Below are 13,816 nucleotides of genomic sequence, written 5' to 3'. Positions count from 1 at the left end.
TTTGTAATTCAGCCTCCGCTCTTTTCCAGATAAATCATAGATGCACAAAATACAAAAATATTGCTAAAGCATCTGCTATGTATGGGGGTCCTCATGACTCAATCCCCACCCCCCATCAGATGAGGTCTGGGATCAGAAAAGATTACTGTCCAATGTAAATGCTTGCCCCTTTTATATGCGCAAGCAAATTCTGTGTATACCTTTTCTAATTTTACAGAATTGTATGCTTGGTCTCCATTTTAGGTGATTTCCGTTGTCCTGTAAAGGAAGAGGTGGCAGTGACCAGTGGAGAGTGGGAGGTTCTTGGCAGACAGGGATCCACTGTGAGTTATACAGAAGTCTGTAGTTGGCCTACTTTATTAAATAATCTTCCTGTAGCTGTGAGTACTCCTAATTTTTCTGCTTCGTTAAAAATGTATATTTTCATACTTGGATTCCCCCACGATCCTGAAAACTGAGTTGTTTTTTTCAGAGCTACATTTCATTGGACCGGAGGTTGAACATGTACATCAATGCTCCATTAATGGTCTCCGTTCACTGGTGGAGATGGCAGAATACAGCACTCTGCTCTTTCCGGCAGTCCCATACACCATGAATAGAGCAGAGGTACACAAGCTCTACCTACGCTCCATTCAGACGGTGCGCTGCAGAACCCCCACGCTCCATTCAGACGGTGCGCTGCAGAACCCCCACGCTCCATTCAGACGGTGCGCTGCAGAACCCCCACGCTCCATTCAGACGGTGCGCTGCAGAACCCCCTTTTTTGTCCTAACAGTCAGGCTATATGCACACGATGTGGATTTTGCTGCGGATCCACAGCGTTTCTGCAGCTGCGGATCCGCAGCACTTTCCCCTGCGTTTACAGTTCAATGTAAACGTATGGGGAAAAAAAAACGCTGTGCACATGCTGCAGAAAAAAACGCGCGGAAACGCAGCGGTTTACATTACGCAGCATTTCACTTCTTTTGTGCGTTTTCCGCAGCGGATTTACAACTGCCCTTATGGAAAACCGCAGTTATAAATCCGCAGTGGAAACTGCAGGAAAACCGTGGTAAATCCGCAATAAATCTGCAGCGGTTTTCCACTGCGGATTTATCAAATCTGCTGGAATCCGCTGCGGAAAAATACGCAGTGGACCTAGACTACGTGTGCACATAGCCTCAGGCTACCAGAGATCAGAAAGTTACCCCTTTTCCTATGGAAAGTTCATAACTTACTATCTTGGAAAATAATCCTTTAAAATATAGTCTAAGAAATTTTGTTATATCTACTCTGCTTTAGTTACTTGTGTTGTTTTCTCAGACCTAAGGCGTCTGAGAAATAAAGTCCTGTCCATTAGCTTGGCATACAGCCATGTAAAAAAAAAAAAAAAAAAAGTAGTAAGTTTTGCCTTGAAAGCTGTGTAATAAATGGAAAAATTCTCAATTCTTCAGATTCGAGTAGATGAGGTCAATAAACTAGTCTATTTTGAAGCGACAAAGGACACTCCTATAGAACATCATCTGTATGTTGCAAACTATGAAACTCCAGGAGAGGTGAAGCGGCTCACGGACCTTGGCTTTTCCCATTCCTGTTGTGTTAGCAAGGTGAGTGTTTTGTTCTTGTCCCCTTCCTGTCCCCTTCCCCGCCCCTCCTTTCTAGTGTATAGTGATGTCAGGTTTTAAAAATTGCTGCAAAATCTCCATTTCAGTATGGACGCCCCAAAAAGTGAGCATAGCGTGCAGCAATGTCAAAATGACGTTGCAGTGTACATGTTGTCTTATTTATTTATTTTTTTTTTTAAACCACTTCATGGTCTGGAAACCACTAAACCTGGGAAAAATTGTCTTCTGCTTCGGCGTCTGAATGTGCACATACCCTTAGTGTTGTTTTTAAGTTTTGTTGTTTGTTTTTTTTTCTCGCCCTCCTGCTTACTGTTGCCCCTTTTGTAACTATCTGATTCTAAAATGAAGATTGGATTAAGTGGGGAAATCTAATCCCGCAGACGTGCCCAGGACTATGCACGCTGTGGCATAACCTCAGAGTAACATCTTATTACATTGTGTTTTCTTCTTCTTCTTCTCAGCACTGCGATATGTTCATTAGTCGGTACAGTAGCCAGACCCTTCCACACGCCGTGCATCTTTTTAAAATGAAAGGCAATGGATCTGATCCAACACAAAAGGATAAAGAATTTTGGGCTACCCTTCTGGAGTCACCAGGTGAGGTGGCACGTTATATGCTGATGTCTGTGGCATGAAACATTCCATGAAATTCACGATTTGTTTTAATGTCCTTTTTTCTATTTTAAATAGAATTGTGTTTTTTCTTCATTAGGGACAGTTCCTGGTTACATAGCCCCAGAAATTTTCTCTTTCCCAAGTAGAACAGGTTTTACTCTTTATGGCATGATGTATCGACCACATCAGATGCAGCCAGGAAAAAAATACCCTACTGTCCTTTTTATTTATGGAGGTCCACAGGTAAGGAGGTTTTTTTTTTTCAAACAAAAGAAATTACAGTATACTATCGAGCTAAAAAAAATGCATAGGGGAGCCCTGAGACTGGCGACTTTAAGGATTTGTCCATTACTTTTCAATACTTTATCAATGGGCTCAGAGTGCTTCCAAAATTTAAAAAAAAAAAAAGTAAATTCTTGCTGACATAACACTCTGTTCTGCTCCCGGTGTCCTCCACTGGGCTCCCAGCATCCTCCTAGTGGGTAGCTGTCTGCCTGTTCCTGTGTGTCTGTACTCAGATTGTTGCTCTTCTATCTGGATTCTTAGAGGAGTCCAGAATCGGATATTAACCATTGGTTACTTTACCATTTGTATCAGGAGCCAATAATGGCTTTACATTTTTGATGCATGTTCTTATTTTATCAGAGTCCTCTAGTTTGCAGTCTGCATTCGGTGTCAATGTGCAATAAAAGACTATTTTCTTCTTAGGTTCAGCTTGTTAATAATCGATTCAAGGGGGTTAAGTATTTCCGTCTGAATACCCTTGCGTCATTGGGGTATGTCGTTGTCGTAATCGACAATCGAGGTTCCTGTCACCGTGGTCTAAAGTTTGAAGGAGCATTCAAGTACAAGATGGTGAGAAAAGGCATTAACGTAGAACTAAAGAAGTAAACCTTCATGAAGAAAACAAAAACGTCCATTCTACGACTGTGCCCCTGTGTAATTAGTATTTTCCCTTTCTATGCAGGGTCAAGTGGAGATAGATGATCAGGTGGAGGGGTTGCAGTATCTGGCTGCTAAGCATAGCTTCATAGACCTTGACCGCGTCGGTATCCATGGCTGGTCATATGGAGGCTACCTCTCACTAATGGCTTTGATCCAGAAACCTGATATATTCAGAGTAAGTTACATTAAAAACTGCATAGACAGTTAGGTGCTGTCAGTTCTCCTGTCTGAGTTTTATTATTGTACTTCCTGCTAGAAATTTAGGATGATAATGACAACTGGGTGTAACTATTTGGGGAGGGGTCAAGTGGGAAACTTGCACTCGCAATGTCCAACTGGTGATGATGGTGGTACCATATTCTCCACTTTTTTTTCTTTTTTAAAGAAAGTGAACACCCAGTTATATATTTTATAACATATTTTCATTTCTAGAGGGAACTACAGGCACTGAACAGCAATATCATAGGTGCTCAGAATTGTAATTTTTTGTGGGAAATACAGTTTATTTACTTAAGTCCACTTTGAAGAGGACCGATCAGCTCTCCTGACTTTTCTATTTATCACTTCCTAGGAAGCTTCATAAAGTTAAAGATAAAATATAAAACTTTCTCAAATATAAATAATTAGGAGAATTAAAACACTTCCTCATTAATTTAGTTACAAAAGCTCTGGCCCTTTAAGACAAGGAAACTGAAGTCTGCTCAAGTCAGTCTCACTAATTGACGGCTATGTGTATAGGGTGTATACAACACGAGTCTCTTCACTTCATGCTGACTGTAGTTATATATGTGGCAAAATCAGCTTAATCCCTGTTTGAAGCACCTAGATTGCCTTTATTCATTGCTCCCATAAAGTATGATGCTGGCAGATGCAGTGACAGAGAGGAGACAGATCAAGGGTTAACAGGTTTTAATAAAACATGTGAGGTAAAATGCGGGCAGAATAGGGAAAACGTAAGGTTTTGATTAGTGAAAAATCAATGCAGGAATAACAAAGAAAGTCATTCTCAAAGAAGTCACTCATCCATCGGGCATCTTCCTGACAAACGGTCCTGGAGTAGATAATGGCGCCAACAGCCATCTGCACGACGTGGATCCGGTGTGGTATTGAAGAAGGCGATGACCCTTTCCCAGCTGGCAACGTTGAGTCTTTGAAACGTCCCGTGGGGTCCTCAGGAGACTTCGGTGGCCGGCAATGGTATAGGCCACAGTCCTGTCAAAATTAAGCGAAGCTCGACGAATATGCATCGGGATTCAGGAAGTGGTACCTGGTCCACGTCTGTCAAGCGGCACATTCGCAGCACTGACCGTTATAGAGCGATTGGCACCTCGATGTCTGGGAGCCAACCTGCACACGGCGGGCTTCTAGTCAGTCTCCGCGGTAGGTTCCTCTCGGGGACGGGCGCACATCTCTGCTGCTAATGGTCCCTGAAGCAGGAGCTCTATCTCCATAGCCGCGCCTTCCCGCCAACTGTCTGTTCCCGCACGCTGCGCTGCCCCTGGTAACTCTTAGCCACGCCCCCTGTCAGCCAGTTCAAAGATCTGTCCGGTTGCTTAAACTTTCCCCCCTGGACAACAGAGGAGACAGCCCCGACAGTTCCAGACCTGGCACAAGAAAGGCACCCCCAGCCCGGTTTCTCTTACGCTTCCACAGTACCCTCCACACACACTGCATGATGAATGATAACCCTACTGTACCCCTCTCCCTCCCCCCCCCCCCCACCCTCAATCAGCCGCTGGCAAAATATGGTGACCCCCACACAGTATGATGTCCCAACAGTGATCAACACACAACCCTCCACACAGTATAATGGACCTCCATACAGTACAATGGCCCTCACACCCCTCCACTCAGTATGATGACCCCAACACAACCATAGCCCTCCATACAGTATGATGGCTCCCACATAGCCCTCCATTCAGTGTGATGGCCCCATATTAATAATAAATACCTCTGTTCCCCAGCTGCTCCGGTCTCTCCAGCCTGTCTTCTGAGCCCTCTTCACTGCTCGGTGCAGTGGGCACACTCCAGTGACATCGTGCCTTCGCGCCGACACAGTTCTCAGACACCGAGGGGAATGATGCTAAGGTAGCGACAGCTGACTGCTCCCTCTCTCATCATTGTTTTCAGCTGTATCGGCATCCAGGATGCCAATACAGTTGAAAGTATGATGCTGGGGCTGTTCCGACGCCCGACTCACTGGCCCCATAGTGGTTGTGTGGTCTGCCGCCATTGGCAGTGTGCCACTGCCCTTTATAAACTGCTATGTCCTCTTCCTCTAGTTGGTCTGCAGAATACTCAAGACATCTTACCATATATTTGATAAATGGCAATAGTCCATTTAATATCAAGTAAAGTTCAGACTCTTGGCTGAAGGGGAGGAACATTTTCACCTGATTTGTGTCTCACTGGCTCATTGAGATGCATTTGTGATACAATTCACTATTTTTGTGAATCTGTTAAAGAAAAGTTATGAAAAAAATTGGTAATTGGGGAAATGAGTTTTCCCTTTGTATTCAATAGACCAGTGACTTGACAAAACATGCAAATTGAGTCCACCCTAAATCTTGAAGCTCTATGTACCATTGAAATGCTGTATAGGACCGCCCCAGCCCCTTTCACACCTGGTACATCCCAGTCTCAACACATTTTGAGCTCACTGGAAAGCTGCTTCACTGCAACACTGCGAGAAATCGGCAACTCTGCTAATAGCAAGTGTTTGAGAAAAGTCTTAATTTCATCTACTGTCAGTTCTTGCATTTTTGTCAAAGCATATAAGTCCCATGTGAATGATAAAGCTCTGTTTGCCTGCTGCCACCACAAAGGAGAGCTTGCTTCTTAGGCCTCTTTCACTCTTCCGTTTTTACTATCTGCACAGGATCCGTCAAAATGTTGAAACGCCAAATCCTGTGCAGATTGTAAAAAAACGGGTGCACTGGGCCAGTTTTTCTGACGGACCCATCGAGGCGATGTTCACCTGTTGTATATGCTTCTTCACGGTGGTTTTCCGCTGCGAAAACGCATACACAACAAAACCCAGGTTAAAAATAATGAAAAAAATAAAAATTGCAATATTCTCACCTTCCGGCGTCCCGCACAGCGTTACCGATGCTCCCGGCAGCTAGAGTTCCCAGTAATTCCTTGAGTGCAATGACCTCTGACGACGTAGTGGTCCCGTCGCTGGATTCCTGCTTTTGACAGTCAGTGGCGGATCCTTCGCCCATAAGCTTCCATTATAGCCAACGACTGACAGAGCAGAACCCGTCACTGAGCGATTTTCCGACGTGCAGAAAAAATGTTCCTCAGAACGATTTCTCTGCCCGACGGACAGCGATTTTCCGACGGATCCAGTGCATGACGTTTGAAACGGATAGCCATCCGTCACAATCCGTCGCTAATACAAGTCTATGGGGAAAAAATGGATCCAGCAGAAAAATTAGCTGGATTCTGTTTTTCAAAAATCTACGGATTTCGACGGGAGCTGAAAGATGGAATTGTGAAAGAGGCCTTACTGTTTATATGTTGGAATAAATAATGGTATTCCTTAAAGGGAATCTGCCACCTTGTTTTGCTGCTATAAGATGCGGCCACTGCCTTTCGGGGCCTATATACAGCATTCTGTAATGCTGTACATAAGCCCCCGGTCCGACCTGAAAGAGCAGAAAAACAAGTGATCTACTCACCCGGGGGGCGGTCCGGTCCTATAGATGTTGCAGGTCCCGGGTCCGGTGCCTCCCATCTTCATGCAATGACTTCCTCTTCTTTGCTTCCTGCTGCGGCTCCTGCGCAGGCGTACTTGATCTGCCCTGTTGAGTGCAAAGTACTGCAGTGCGCAGGCGCCGGAAAAGGTCAAAGGCCCTGCGCACTGCAGTACTTTGCTCTGCCCTCAACAGGGCAGATCAGTACGCCTGTGCAGGAGCGCGGCACGAAGCGAGCAGGATGATATCGCATGAAGATGGGAGGCGCCGGACTCTGGACCTGCGACACCCATAGGACCGAACTGCCCCCGGGTGAGTATAATAACACTTGTTTTTCTTCTCTTTCAGGTTAGACCGGGGGCTTATGTACAGCATTACAGAATGCTGTAGATAAGCCCCGAAAGGCAGTGGCCGCATTTTATAGCAGCAAAATGAGGTGACTGGTTCCCTTTAAAGGCGTTTTCCACTTTACAGACAAATTGGGAAATGTATTGAACTGTGCTGATGTGTTGGGAAAACCTAATTTAGATTGTAAACTCCAGTGGGGACAGTGATGATGTCTGTAAAGCGTGGAGAATATGTTGCTGCGATATAAGCAAGCATAATAAATAAATGCCATCATATCGCCCCCTCACTATGCAGATTCAGGAACTTCTGAGGTCTGTATCTGCAGAAGAGCTGGAGGCTTCCAGAATCTGCACAGACAAGGAGGCGGCTGTGCTATAATGCCGTAGCTGCCAACTGGTTCCTCGTATCGACACTGAGACTTATCTGTAGACGTCCCCATCACTGCATGCCTTCCTTTGTGGTAGTAGTGAGGATATCCTTATCTATTAGGTGATGAGTGCAGAATATTTAGTTAATTTACTTATGAGTGGTGAATAATTCTGGTCTTTGTCCCAGGTGGCGATTGCTGGAGCACCGGTAACACTTTGGATCTTCTATGATACAGGATATACAGAGCGGTACATGGGTCATCCAGACCAAAATGAACATGGCTACTACCTGGGCTCTGTAGCAATGCAGGCAGAAAAGTTTCCCTCCGAGTAAGTTTCATACTAGGTTTACATGTAACTTGGTTACTGGTGGCTCGGAGTTCACTTACTGGTTGCGATTAATAGTATAGCTTTTAGATTATTCTCGTTTATAGCATCTTTCCTACCAATTCATGACGTGTGTTTATAGATCTTCTCTTATGTATTACTAGATGGTGGCCCGATTCTAACGCATCGGGTATTCTAGAATATGCATGTCCACGTAGTATATTGCCCAGCCACGTAGTATACAGCGCCCAGCTACGTAGTATATTGCCCAGCTATGTAGTATATTGCCCAGCTACGTAGTATATTGCCCAGCCACGTATGTCACAGGTTAAAAAATAAACATATACTCACCTTCCGATGGAGCCCTTGTAGTCATGTCGCCTGTGTGCGGTGCACTCGGCAGCTTCCGGTCCCAGGGTTGGTAGCGCAGGACCCGTGATGACGTCGCGGGCACATGACCGTAACGACATGGCAGGTCCTTCTCGCGGAGGACCTGTGATGAGGTCGCGGTCACATGACCGTGACGTCATGGCAGGTCCTTGTCGCATACCATCCTTGCCACCGGAACCTGACGCTTGCATGGAGCGGTTACCGGAGCGTCGCGAGGAGCGGGAAAGGCGGCGGAAGGTGAGTATATAATTTATTTATTTATTTTTTATTATTTTTAACATTGGTTCTTTTTACTATTGATGCCGCATAGGCAGCATCAATAGTAAAAAGTTGGAGACACACAGGGTAATAGCAGAGGTAACGGAGTGCGTTACCCGCGGCATAACGCGGTCCGTTACCGCCGGCATTAACCCTGTGTGAGCGGTGACTGGAGGGGCGTATGGAGCTGGCGCCGGGGAGTAAGGAGCGGCCATTTTTCCGCCGGACTGTGCCCGTCGCTGATTGGTCGTGGCTGTTTTGCCGCGACCAATCAGCGACTTGGATTTCCATGACAGACAGAGGCCGCGACCAATAAATATCTGTGACAGAAAGACAGACGGAAGTGACCCTTAGACAATTATATAGTAGATGGCTTATTGTATTTTTGTTTTTCTTTGTCCTGTAGACCCAGCCGTCTTCTTCTATTGCATGGTTTCCTAGATGAGAATGTGCACTTTGCTCATACAAGCATTCTCCTTAGTTTCTTAGTGCGCAGCGGGAAACCGTACGACCTACAGGTGAGCACTATTGGAAATTTGCTAAAGGTCTGGTACAGCAGTCTTGCTCTTTGCATTACTAAATTATGTGGTTTTTAAATTTTACATTGACCATTTTAATAAAACCTCGGAAAAGCCCTTCTGCTATTAAACGGGTTATCCAGGAAAATATGTGTAATTTTTTTTTTTTTTTTTTTGAGTACCTTCTACAATTGCTGCTGATCCACCGCTTCTACAACATGTTTTGTTTTTTTTTTTAATTTTTCGTGTTCCGTTATTCAAATTTTCCCTTTACCCAACTGGGCGTATACCACAGAGCTTCGGTGGGCGTGTTTTGATTGGCCAGCGTCGGTGGAGAAAAAGCAAACGCCCACAAAAGTTCTGTGGTGTACGCCCAGTTGGGTAAACGGAAGATTTGCACCATTGTTACGGGGGGCATAACTTTGTAACAGAGTGGCACAGAAGAAAACTAAAAACTGTTTCAGAATCTGCAAAGCTGCACTAGTTTATTGGAGGAACTCAAAGATCCATTTAACCCCTTAGTGACCACCAATACATCTTTTTACTGACCTGATATAAGAGAATAGCATCCCCAGATGGGTGACAATCCAGCAGTTAGCAGCTGTCCGCTACAACTGAGAACTTGCTAAACACATCAACTTAAATTTACAATTATCATAAAGTATAATGTGTCACCAAAAACCGTCTCAAAATCAGTGGGATATGTTGAAGCATTCCAGAGTTATTACTACATAGGGGAACACTGGTCATATTTATTTATATATATATGTATATATGTATGGCTCGGCCACTAAGGAGTTAAAAAGGACCTGTCACTGTGTTTTTGTTTTTTCTTTAATTCATTTATCTGCTACCCATTATTACCTTCTGTATGCCATGATATTGCATGCATTATGCATTGTGAGCTAGTAACATGATTTCTTCTTTGCAGATCTATCCTCAGGAGCGTCACAGTATCCGGGTTCCTGAATCGGGAGAACATTATGAACTGCACCTCCTGTATTATCTGCAAGAAAATCTGGGCTCTCACATAGCCGTTACCAAAGCTTTGTGAGCAAAGTGTTAATGGTGGTCAGGGTGGGGATGAAATGCGGCAGCCCTGTTACCGCCGGTGAATGGCACCTGTAGACCCCATATACACAGCTTGGTTCTAGGCTGACCGTCAGAGGAGAGGGAATCTTAGGCATAATCCCTTTTCTACACAATATCACACCACAGACTACCAGTCAGAGAGGATAAATGATGTCAGCCGCAGCTCCTAACTGCATTTCACATAATTGGGGAAATTCGTGACGCAGAACACTACACGATGTGGGTTTGTTACTTTGGAAAGTGTTTGCTCGGTTTTCTTTTTCCTTCTCACCCACACAACCTTCAATAACTCCATACATTGCCTGGGAGTAACAGATCGATCAGATTACAATATCTTTGCTTCAGATTTACCGCAAGTTTAGCACCTGCGAGCTACAATCTGCGAACGTCGAATGCAGTAGTTTGGAAAACTATTTATTTGCTTTGCATATAGTCCCTGATACGACATCACATGCCCAAAGTCTCTTTAGGTTTGATTTCTTGCACCACCTTTTGGCTCAATTTTGTCCCATCACCATGCTTTAATGCCTGATCCAGGATATCCCAAGCAGGACTGTGCCTGGATGCATCTAATCTATAAGCATCCTCCTGCATTGGGTGCGAATGGGCACTAGAAAGGCGTAAATTTCAATTTTTACTTTATTCCCATTGTGAAAGCTGCTCTGTGTTTGAGCAACACATCCCTTTATATTTGGAGTGCCTTTCTTCTATTCCTCTCTATCCACTCCTCTTCTGGTTATGACCTTTATGGTCAATTACCAATTGCTTTATATGCGTTTGCAAAAAGCTAGAAGTAGTATTATTAATTTTTAATTTTTTTTTTTATCATTTACTCCCCTGTCCATTTCCAGATCACAATACACCTCCATGTTTTACAGTGCAGTCTTATCTGAGGAAAATAAGACTTCTCCCAAAATTTTAAAGAATCTCATGACTGTAATTATTTAACTCCACATTAGCGGAAAGATGTAATTAAATGTGCTGTTATCAGTGTAGCTCTTCTTTTGCAGGACCATCATGCAGTGTATAGCTCTTCTTTTGCAGGACCATCATGCAGTGTAAATTGCCCAGTTTCTACCCCATGGAGATCTTGTACAGCACTTTATACCATGTAAACAAAACAAAAAAAGCAAAAGGTGCTACTTTAACTACTTGAACATTTTTTTTTTCTCAGTTTGGAAATGCAGTGGCTTGATGCATCTTACCAAAACCTCTAATGTTGATGATGGTTTTAAGGATTGCAGTGGGTGGAACATGCTACTTTCCCATATTGGCTGTAAAGCAATGCTGGCTGCTCTGATACCTCACAATGTGTCATCTTGTCCTCTCTCCGCATGATGTATAACGGTTTCCTTTTCAATTTTCCTATAGGAAACCCAACGTGGATAGCGTTGTACTATATATATTATATATATATATATATTTTTCTTTCTTTCAAAGGCCGTCATGAACCCAATTGAAGTAGTAACAGTTGACTTGCTATAGTATGTATCCCCCTTAATCATATGGCCGTCATCTAACCGGCAAACCTGGTGAGATTCGGGTTGCTAACTCATTGTACAGAACAGCAGACAGGGCTGTGATCTTGTACTCCTTTTTGGCCCAGCACCTGACTCCACATTCCCCATATAGTCAGGAATATAGGGGGTTAGGAGGATTTCCCACTGATTTGGCAGCACCTCTGTGTCATCAGTAATAATTTGGAAGAATTAATTCTGACTTTTACTATTCTGATTAAGAATACTGACAGATGTACAATGAATTATTACTAAGCACCTATAGTTATAGGAATTATGGGGGCTGACGTCTGCCTTACATTATCCCCTGCCTTAAAAGTGTGGTGGTTTGATATGCAGGGGACTACTGCATAGCTTAGATTTACCATTCAGCCCAAGCGGGACAAATCTGTCTCCCTCCTTTTCAGTGACCCTGTACAAATTTCTAGAGTGTCAAGTGTTTTAAACTAAACTTGTAATTATATGAATTTTTATTTTAATTGTTAAGTCTTGAGCTATTAATCTCATCATGTCACTGTCATTAATTCAGTATGCTCTCTTCTCACAAAGTCTCTTTTAAAGGTGCCATATTCTGCTATGTTTGGAAACTAGAGATGATATAGTCTTTAAAAAAGAGGGAAACCACTTGTCTGTGTCTTTTGGTCATTTCCTTTTTTATTTTGAGGAGCGTCCAAGAGTGCCATGTGGAACATGCTGTGGCTTATATATCATGTGATTTGTATTGATAGCCCTATGGTAGCTTTAGCATTTGAACATCTGTTTTTCTCAACTTTGTTTTGTCCGTTTTTGTAAGACAACACCCAGACCCATAATTTAATTGAACTTTGGAGCTTTATCTGTATCCGTTTTTCTTTAATGCCATGCATGTGCTTTTTGTAATCGGTCTTGACCCAAAAAAAAAAAAAAATTTCTAGGATGTCCCTCCTGACAGTATCATGGGGGTCGTCCTTCTCCTCTTCACATGGACAGGAAATGCATAGAAAGTTTTAAAAGGCCCTTCTCACCCACCTCAGTGTTTTTTTTTGGTTTGTTTGTTTTTGTTTTTTCTGTCCCTGCATAGATGGACGCATAGAGATATCGCAGCGCTTACCGGAGGGCTCAGGGGGATCGTGCGGCCGTGCCTCTCATTTCCCCCTGTCAAGAAGTCCATGGCTGACTCTCCCCGGAGGGGGGCCTCAGAGACTAGTTAGCAACCGAGGCTCCTGGGTAGAGCAGCTTCCCTCTTATTGGGGGGCTCTCGATTCCGACACATGTCGGAGATGTGCAGACACACATCCGCTGAGATCAGTCGCACCAGCATCTGACTTCTGATGGCGTGCGTTCCACGGTAGAACGTGGAATACAGGTAATATAAAAAGATTACCTATGTCTCTGGGGGGCTCTTAATGCTGCGTTTTGCAATGGAGGAAGCAGGCATAGAGCAGGACTGCATGGTAAGTAAATGTGCAGTAAATTTCACCGTTAATGCAGGACCCGGACTATGCTTCCCCTGTTTTGTTTGTGCTGATTTAGGAGAATGTTACCCTGGTCCTGTCAGTCCCTACCCCTAAAAAAGCGGGCATGGCTGTTATGAAGTCCAGGAGGTGCCCCATCTGTAATATTAAATTACCAGAGGCATTTGGGAAACTTCTATGTGAAGGCTGCACCACCAAGTTTGTTAGGGACAAGCAGCCGTCCTTACTGGCAGAAATGCGGTCTATAATAAGAGAAGTCCAGGCTTCTATCTCTAACCTCACCCCACTCCAGACTACCAGACACTAGAGCTAAGAGACCATGTTGGGAAATGAAGCTGAGCTCAGAAGAGGAACCCCAGTTCTTGGGCTCAGAGGAGAAGGAAGGAGAGCGGTTTGTAGAACGTCCTGACAGAGGCAGAAGATACCTGTTTACCTCAGAGGACACAGACGAGCTTATTCAGGCAGTCAGGAGCACAATTCAGGTGAAGGAGGCCCTAAGATCATGGTCTATCCAGGATGAGACATTTGGGGGTCTCAGATCCCAGAAACGGCAAGTATTCCCGGTGAACAGTCATATCCGAGCGATGATCCTGGTAGAATGGGAGGACACAGTGAAACGTCTGGTGATACCATGTGACTTCAGGATTTAGATGCCCTTCGAACCTGAGGATATCAAGCTGTG

At 44.1% G+C, this 13,816-nt stretch overlaps 1 protein-coding gene across 3 annotated transcripts in view; it reads left to right on the top strand.

Moving 5' to 3' along the window:
* The window catches only part of DPP8 (dipeptidyl peptidase 8), an 80,385-nt gene extending 68,081 nt beyond the window's left edge, over window positions 1–12,304 (top strand). For 2 of the 3 annotated variants that reach the window (XM_069766362.1, XM_069766363.1), the window contains 9 exons: window positions 244–323; window positions 1,434–1,586; window positions 2,066–2,201; window positions 2,317–2,462; window positions 2,928–3,074; window positions 3,187–3,339; window positions 7,766–7,908; window positions 8,960–9,071; window positions 10,003–10,271. In XM_069766362.1, coding sequence (XP_069622463.1) covers window positions 244–323; window positions 1,434–1,586; window positions 2,066–2,201; window positions 2,317–2,462; window positions 2,928–3,074; window positions 3,187–3,339; window positions 7,766–7,908; window positions 8,960–9,071; window positions 10,003–10,125 — 1,193 coding nt within the window. In that variant the 3' untranslated portion in view covers window positions 10,126–10,271. Of the gene's footprint in view, window positions 1–243; window positions 324–1,433; window positions 1,587–2,065; window positions 2,202–2,316; window positions 2,463–2,927; window positions 3,075–3,186; window positions 3,340–7,765; window positions 7,909–8,959; window positions 9,072–10,002 lie in introns of all 3 variants that reach the window. The other variant, XM_069766361.1, reaches the window with a different exon arrangement.
* The last annotated feature ends 1,512 nt before the right edge of the window (window positions 12,305–13,816 follow it).

Source organism: Ranitomeya imitator, chromosome 4 (assembly GCF_032444005.1).
Source record: "Ranitomeya imitator isolate aRanImi1 chromosome 4, aRanImi1.pri, whole genome shotgun sequence".
In the NCBI taxonomy this organism is placed as follows: Eukaryota; Metazoa; Chordata; class Amphibia; order Anura; family Dendrobatidae; genus Ranitomeya; species Ranitomeya imitator.
Note: the sequence above shows the minus strand (reverse complement) of the source record. Positions and strands in the feature narration are given on the sequence as shown.